This window comes from Mastomys coucha, unplaced genomic scaffold (assembly GCF_008632895.1).
Source record: "Mastomys coucha isolate ucsf_1 unplaced genomic scaffold, UCSF_Mcou_1 pScaffold23, whole genome shotgun sequence".
Classification (NCBI taxonomy): domain Eukaryota; kingdom Metazoa; phylum Chordata; class Mammalia; order Rodentia; family Muridae; genus Mastomys; species Mastomys coucha.
This window is the reverse complement of record NW_022196906.1, coordinates 33,748,978-33,757,889: the sequence shown is the minus strand read 5'-3', so window position 1 is coordinate 33,757,889 and position 8,912 is coordinate 33,748,978. Positions and strand designations below refer to the sequence as shown.

The window sequence follows — 8,912 nt, the reverse complement described above, 5'->3', positions numbered from 1 at the left end:
TGACTGTTCCCGGCTTAGGAACTCACTGGAGAGAAGATGGCAGCTCTCACTGGAGAGTCCGGGTCCAAATTCAGTCTTTCTTTTGAGGAAAAATAGTTTTTATTTTTTTTTAAAAATAGAATGTTTAACAATTCTGATTAATATGGAATTACTCAGAAAACAATTTTTTTTTCATTTTTTATTGGATATTTTCTTTATTTACATGTCATATGATTTTTCTTTTCCCAGTTTTCCCTCCCAGGAACAAACAAACAAACAAACAAAAGAACAAACCCCTGTTGGCTCCCTTCTTCCCATGCTTGCCACCCTACCCTCTCCCACTTATTGGCCCTGGCATTCCCCTACACTGGGGCACAGAACCTTCACAGGGCCAAGAACCTCTCCTCCCATTGATTATTGATTTTGCAATCCTCTACTATACACATGCTGCCAGAACATTCAGTTCCACCATGAGTACTCCTTGGTTGGTGGTTGAGTCCCTAGGAGCTCTGAGGGTACTAGTTCATATTATTGTTTTTCCTAGGGGGCTGCAGTTTTGCTTCTTAGGTATGAATAAATATTTCTTGTGTATGTAATAGTAAAATAATTCACTACTGAATCTGCTGTGCTCAGTTCTATGCTGTACACATACCTATAAATATTAGAAAACACAGACCCATATAAGAAATTTTGTTCTTACTTCCACTCTGCTTTAGAGAATTGTGCATATGTGTGCATTCTTGTTTAGTGATGTGTGACTCATCCAAATATGGTTTGTTTGTTCAATTTTTGTTTTTACTTTTTGGTAGGATCTATATTACCCTTATCATATCACTCAATGTCCTTTAATACAGTTCCACACAATTAACAAAAATTAGGTATGTTCTTCTAGCTAGACTACCTTGTCTGGCTTCAGTGGGAGAGGATGTGACTAGAGTCACAGAGACTTGATGTGCCAGGGCAGGAGGATACCCAGGGGTGGTCTCCAACATGTTAGAGGAGATGGGGAGGGGATTGTTAGAAGGAGGGATTGTGGAAGGATGTGACCTGGAAGGGGGGAAATGATCAGGATATTAAGTGAATAAAAAACAGAGAAAAAGAAAAAATATTTTGCATACTTTACTTTTTAATAAAATTATTATTTTTGGATATTACCATGTCAGAAATCTTTAGAAATATATTTAGTTACAAAGGCTAATTACATAAAATATTGAGATGACCAAGAAATCGGGCCATATGTATTTACTCTTCACTGTAGGACAAATACATCTTACATAGAAGAAACATAGTTCACATACATAAAACAGAATTATTCACAAGAAGGCTTTTGAGAGTTTGACAAACTGAACAGTGTGATACATGCTCTGATATGCAGATGGCTCTCTGAATCCCAAGCAGATGCTGTCCTTCACATGTCCCATTGGCTAAAACTTGCCCTGCCCTTGTTGACTTTAAAAATAAATGGCAGTAGTAATCTCACATCATATGGCCATACTCAGCCATCTCCAGCACTGTTTGCCTCCTTCTAAACAAGCATTTTAGTAAAGAAACATTGGTCTTGATCACAAGAAAAGCTTTCTTTCAAGAAGCTTATTTAGAGCAACTTTGACATCCTTATTTCTCAGGCTATAGATCAAGGGGTTCAGCATGGGCACAACAATGGTATAAAACACAGAGGACACTTTCCCTTGGTCCATGGAGCTGACTGATGATGGCTGCAGGTACATGAATGCAAGGGAACCAAAGAAGATAGCAACAGCTGATATGTGTGAGCTGCAAGTGCTAAAGGCTTTGGACCTGCCTTCCGTGGATTTAATCCGGAGGATGCTGGCAATGATGAAGATGTAAGAGCTAAGAATTGTCAGAGTTGGAATAAAGATGTTAAAAACACTGAAACATAAAACTACTACTTCATTAATAAAAGTATCAGAACAAGAGAGTTCCAGTAGTGGATAAAGATCACAGAAGTAATGATTTATTACATCAGCCTCACAGAAATGCACTTTTAGCATGCAGACTGTATGAGTTGTGGTACCAATCAGAGCCATAATATATACTCCAAATATCATCCAGGAACAGACTTGATAGGACATTACAGCATTGTAAAGCAAGGGATTACAGATGGCAACATAACGGTCATATGCCATTACAGCTAACATGTGACACTCTGCAATAGCAAAAGTAAGGAAAGTGTAGAGCTGAGTCATGCATTCAGGGTAAGAGATGGTGTTCTTCACTGTCACAAAGTTCACCAACATTTTGGGAGTAATGACAGTGGAATGGCAGAGGTCAATGAAGGACAAACTGCTGAGAAAAAAGTACATGGGTGTATGCAAGTGAGAACTGAATAGTATCAGGGTGATCATGCCCAGATTCCCCACCACTGTAACCACATAGATTCCTAGAAAGAGGATGAAGAGGGGCAGCTGCAGCTCTGGTTTGTTTGTCAACCCAGCGAGGATGAACTCAGTCACTCCAGAAACATTTCTTTTTAACATTTTCTTCTCTGAGTTCTATGTAGAAAAAGACAAAAGTGAAATAACTAGCATTTTACCACATAATGAAATGTGAAACAGAATTCAAGCTTTCATTTTGGTAGGCATCTTCAATTTTTCTGACAGATAATCTTAAATTTTAGACATCTAACGCCTTAGACTGACTAACACAGGCAGCTATAGTTAAAGATAAGTTACATTTGTCACTGAGTATGATTTTTTCTTAGCCATTTATATTTGATTGTTTAAGAAAATTCTGTTCATTTTTAAATTAATTTCATTAGGCTTATTTATTTATTTATTTATTTATTTATTTATTTATTTATATTTATATTCTGGTTTTTATCCCTCTCTCTGTCCACCTTCCAACTGTTCCCTATTCCATACTTCTTTCTCACCACCCTGACTCCATGAGGAAGTCCCTACTGCCCACCACCACCCAACCAGATCTCTAAACTCCCCGGGGTCTCTAGTATCTGTGACTGATCCCAGACCTGGCAGTCCTCTGCTGAGTATGTGTTGGGGGCCTCATATCAGCTGGTGTATACTGCCTGGTTGGTGGTCCAGTGTTTGATTATATCAGATTTCTCAACAGAGACACTAAAGACCAGAAGAGCCTGGTCAGAAGTCATGCAAATTCTATGAGAACACAAATTCCAGCCCAGGCTAACATACTCCACAAAACTCTCAATCGGCATAGATGGAGAAAGCAAAATATTCCAGGACAAAACCAAATTCAAACAGCATCTATCCACCAATCCACCCCTACAGAGGATTCTAAAAGGAAAACTCCAACACAAAGAGTGTACTTACACACACACACACACACACACACACACACACACACACACACACACACAAAAGACAAGATATTGATCACCTCATAACAAAGCCAAAAGGAGAGAACCACATGCACATAAAGCCACCTCCCAAAACAAACATATCAGGAACTAACAGTCATCTGTCTTTAATCTCTCTCAGTATTAATGGACTCAACTCACCTATAAAAAGCCATAAGCTAACAGACTGGATACACAAACAGGATCCAGCATTTTGCTGTATACAAGAAACATACTTCAATAACAAAGACAGACACTATCTCAGAATAAAAGGCTGGGAAAAGGTCTTACAAGCAAATGGTCCCAAGAAACAAGCTGGAGTTCCCATCTTAATATCCAATCAAATAGACTTTCAACAGTTAAGAAACTTTGAACTTTTAAAGTGACTTTGGACTTTTTAAAGACTTGGAGAATTTAAAAGTTATAGGATATTTTGTATTATGATATTAATTGAGGCTTTGGGAATAAAAGGATTATGATTTAACAATGATATATTTGTGTCTTCAGTTTATATAGGGTAGAGGTTCTAGTTTATTTTTATTATTAACTTGAAATTATCTAGAGTCACCTGAGGAAAAGAAACTCAGTTGAGTTGGAAAGTTGCCCTTGGAAAAATCCAATATGACAATATCTATGAGAGACTGTTTGCTAGACAGCAAATGTATGAAGGCCCAACCCACCTAGGAGAGGACCTTTTCTGGGCAGTAGCCCTGGGTTCTATAAGAAAGTTCGATTAAACACTTATCAGTGCACAAGTCAGCATACACCATCTGATATGAGGCCCCTGACACATATACAGCAGAGGACTGCAGAATCTGAGCCTGTAGCCTAGGAACAATTATACTTAAACAAACCCACATTCCATGAATATAAATCTTCTGGCTCAGTGTTCAACATCTGGAAATCAGTCCAGGAACTCAGGAAGGAACTAAGGGAGACTGCATGAATCCATTGTTTCAGAATCCCCCTTTTTCAAACTCAGTCTATTTATTTCAAAATTATTTTATTTATTTTATTTTTTAAGATTATAATTCCATTATTTTCTCCTTCGCATTCCTTCCTTCAAGTTATTCAGTATAACCCTCCTAGTTCTCTTTCAAATTCAAGGCCTCCTTTTACATTAATTTTTGTCACAGATACATATGCATAAATACCCATATATATTAGCCTCCTTTTTATTAATCTTATAGATGAATGTGTTATAAGTAAAATATCAAAATGTGAGGGAACTTTTTCCTAAATCTTTGAGTTCATTATACCATGTGCTAAATTTAGATACTATACTGCATATAGCATTTTATAGCTTAATTCTTCCATTACTAAGAATTTATAGCCACTGAACAGGTCCACCTTTTCTTTCTCAGCCTCTCTTATCTAGAAATAATTATCATATTCTCTGTGTATATGGGTTTGACAATTATATTTACTTTATAAAAATAGAACTATTTAGTAAAATTTTCTTTTTTGACTGGTTTGTTTCATACAATGTAGAGCCTTCCAGGGTTACCCAAAGTTTGTAAAACTGAAAAAAATGTAGATTAAGTAGAATCCTTGTGAATCTGGTGAAGTGCATCTAGAACTTTGGTTTCAGTGTTATGACTTGATAGATTATAAAATTAATTTTGATGGTAGCATAGAAAACTGTATGTAAAACTATGTCCTTCTTTTGTTCTTATTTGTATTCCTTTCATGTTGAGTGGTCCATAGGTTATCCTGATAGTTTTTGCTAAACCTGTATGCTTTGTAAATAAAAGTGAGAAAACAATAATCTATAGTTATATAAACTTAAGGAACATGTAGGACAATTTAACTATTGGGTAATCTTGACTAACTATATCTATCATACATAATTATGAAATTTTCAGAAAATAGTAATAAATACTTCCTTGGTTATAATTATTCAAGCAATATGTTTGGCTATGAATGTGGTCTGATGAAAATTTAGTAACAATAAGCATATGCTATAGGCATAAAGTATAGAGATATTCATGACAGAAAGTCCATGTTCATTAAAATGCCTTATTCTATAAGGAGAGAGAAAGGTAGTCTATAGATGCATATTGTGACCTAGTAGGTCTATAGGAGCACATATATTATGGTTTTTAGTCTAGAAAGGGATTAGTATAAAGTTTTCAAGAGAAATATGGAAATTTAAAAAATAAGCTATATTTATACAATATTTATAATTTTGGATTTGCTAAATACCAAGCCATTCTAAAAATTTTATAGCTGTTTGTTAAAAGAAATAATAAACAATGAGTAAGTAATAAATACCTCCATGTTTTTATATTATAGTTTTATATTATAAGTATTATAGCTTGTAACAGGGATTCTACACTGAAGTTATTTGTAAAAATTGATGAATCATTTGAATGTAATTTACACCTAGTATCTCTATGACTTGTGATAAAAGTAACTGGTTTTTTTTTGGGGGGGTTGTATTTCACCTTAGAGTAAACAGCTTTAGCCACTGAAATATATTGTGTAAGAGCAAAATTCCATCCAAGCATGAAAACTGCCTGGAAGAAAATTTGGTTCTCAATCAGTGATACTTTCAGCTATCAGTAAAAAAAATCTATAATCTAAATAGTAGAGGTCATCTGACATTCTGAGGCTGAGAGATTTCAGGACAAATGAAGTTAGGTCCTCACCTTTGCTTTATGTTGAGACTTCCATCCTAGTAATACGTGAGTTCAAGATCAAGTGCTCCTTAAATGAAATACCTCTTTATGTCATTGGTGCAATTAATCCAAAATACAATCTTCTGGCTCATTTTTATTCGTGGGATCTGAACAGAAATCTTATGTTCTGAGTAGTTTACATCCCTATCATAAATGCAATGCCATGACTCCTCTCAAATCTTCAAATCGCACTTACAAGACTGATATTATTTTCACAGAGACTTTTGAAATACAAGCGGCATCCTAAATTGCATATAGAAAGAAGCTCCCTGAGGATTTACTTCCATTGGGGATGAGATTAAGGTTTCTTGTATTGTGCTTTGGTTGATACTTTAAATCTGTTTCCCTGGAGTATAATTCTTTGTGTTTGGTAATAGTATCAGTTATTGCATTTGGAGCCAGAAACTGAAGTCTAGTAGCATAATTATAGAATGGCTCCATGACAACTTTCCTTCTGAAAATAATCTCTGAAATATATGAGGTTATTTTCACTGTCCTCCACCCCCATTTAATTAATGTTTGGGGAAATAATGTTTTGTAATTATTATCAAAAGTTGTCTGTTCTATGTTCCTTTATTAATTTCCACAATATACTAGGTTCATAGGAGAGTCTGGAGATGAACATGCTTACCTTACTACATTTGACAATAAGTAGAGATTGCAGAAATACAGACAAAATAAACAATGTAATTGCTTTATATAATATATTTGTTGATGAAACAGTTTTCTATAAACAGTTCAGGGGAAATTCTGGGACCACTACAGCAAAGAGATGAAATAGACTACACACACACACACACACACACACACACACACACATACACACATATATGTATGTATATAAACATACAAACACACACACACACACACATTTATATATACACATACATGGAATGGATGATGGTGAATCCTCTCTTTTTTAATGTAGAAGTCACATGTCAACAATGAAAAATTTTAAATTAACCTATCTTGTACTAATTCAGAGTAGAAAGCATTATATTAATGTTTTCTCCTTTTTCAGCTTCCAATGAATACAAATTTGTGAATTAAATTTAGGTAATTTTATGTGTATTTCTGTGCAGAATTAGGATAAACACATGATTGTTTGCTTAATGTGTTCAGTGAATAGTAGCAATGAATGAACCCAACTTCTATGAGTGTAGCATGATTTTAATTCTTTTATTCAATAAATATATCCAGAGCTGATAGAAGAAATGTGTGGTATTATTTCTGAGAGGGAAATAAGATATTTAGAACATTTTGGTAGAAAGAATCATACATGAAAGGAACACACAAAAACACACATGACAGATACAAAAAAGCACACATGCAGAAAAGCTAAGTAAGTGGGTTATGAGCATTCTGAAGTGGCATCAAATACACAACTCAGAGCCTCCCGTGATTATTATATATGATGCAGAGGGAGGCATTTTCTCATCTTCGTAGAAGGCCTCTGTAGGCAGAGGACTCTTTAGGAGCGATTGTTGCATTTATTATGACTACCTGTCGTTTTCTCTAACAGTCTTTGTTACAAAGAGAATCATCTTTGGTGAGAATTGGGGCTACACTTATCTATGGCTGTAAGAATACATTTTAGAATCCAGCTAGGAATTCTGTTTTGCTCTGGATGAAACTGTATTTTGCTTTTAAATATGCACTGGACAGCTTAGAAATTAAATTCATTAACTTATTCTCTTCTATTCTCAAATAGTGACTCCAGGTTCACCATTCATCTGATTCCTATGACCATTAGCTCTCCATTAGCTATAGCAGTAGCTCTCCTTCAGGATTTTCAGTATCTCTTGTTTGTTCTTTTTTTTTTTTTTTAATTTTTGAGCCTATCTTACAGATATGCTATTATTTGATTATTTTATTGTCTATCAGTCCTCAAAACTATCAAGGATATGTCAAACATGTATTTTCTTATAAGATTTATATATTCAATGAATAAAAACATACTTGGTAATAAAATGCACAATTTTTCCCTATCTGTTATGCTAGGAGATGTTCATGACCCTCCCCCCCAAAATCCACCAAGATGCTGAATCTGATGCAATTGCATTAGGGTCTCTTTATTAAAGATTGAGCTTTGGCCAAACAATTGTCTCTGATGCAGGAGAATGGGAGGGGTCTCCAAGCCCAGTTTCAAGCAAGCATTTATAGAGGAAAGAAAGGAGTTGGGCGGTGGTGGTGCACGCCTTTAATACCAGCACTTGGGAGGCACAGGCAGGCGGATTTCTGAGTTCGAGGCCAGCCTGGTCTACAGAGTGAGTTCCAGGACAGCCAGGACTACACAGAGAAACCCTGCCCCAAAAAACCAAAATAACAAAAAAAGAAGAAGAAGAAAGGGGTATCTAGCCTGGTACACATCTGATTGAAGTGAAGGTTTTATGGCTTTTAACATAATTCGCTGGTCCTGGGAGCCAAACCACAATCTTAACTTCTGCTTTCCTCCTGATTGGTGGTTGTTAGGAAGTGAAGTGTAATGGGTAGACATGTAACCTGGAGGTACAGATTTGTTGGAGAATAGCCTGCATTCAACCTTAAGTCAGATTCTCTAAGATTGAGTCTGAAGCCAGAAGATTTGGTCTCTCAGTACCCATGAATTAAAAAAAATTGTTGGATGCTATTTTGTTCCTATATCAAGAAAATATAATTTACATACACATAACCTTACAAAGCAGATTCAAACAATAAAGATCAACATTCATATTTACACATTTTACATTAATATACATATACATATAGCATAATATATATGTGCATATGAGGGTGGATAAACATAATCAATTGTGAATATAAGACATTATTAGCACATGAAAAAGTCTCTGACCTCCAAAGATTTGGTTTCACAGGATGAGATAAGCTGACATTGCGTTGGTATTACCAGGGTCTGGGTTTTTTTTTTTTTTTAATTT

At 35.3% G+C, this 8,912-nt stretch overlaps 1 protein-coding gene across 2 annotated transcripts; it reads right to left on the bottom strand.

The window, feature by feature from the left end:
* Positions 1 to 1,541: 1,541 nt before the first annotated feature.
* Positions 1,542 to 2,886, bottom strand: LOC116072673 (olfactory receptor 150-like). Of its 2 annotated transcripts, XM_031344173.1 has the most exons (2): positions 2,876 to 2,886; positions 1,542 to 2,466 (listed from the first exon to the last, which is right to left on the bottom strand). In XM_031344173.1, the coding sequence occupies exons 1-2, from the start codon at positions 2,884 to 2,886 to the stop codon at positions 1,542 to 1,544; spliced, it is 936 nt and encodes a 311-aa protein (XP_031200033.1). The 2 variants fall into 2 exon arrangements, with proteins under 2 accessions (XP_031200033.1, XP_031200034.1); XM_031344174.1 differs by lacking the exon at positions 2,876 to 2,886 and having other exon boundaries at positions 1,542 to 2,486.
* Positions 2,887 to 8,912: the final 6,026 nt, after the last annotated feature.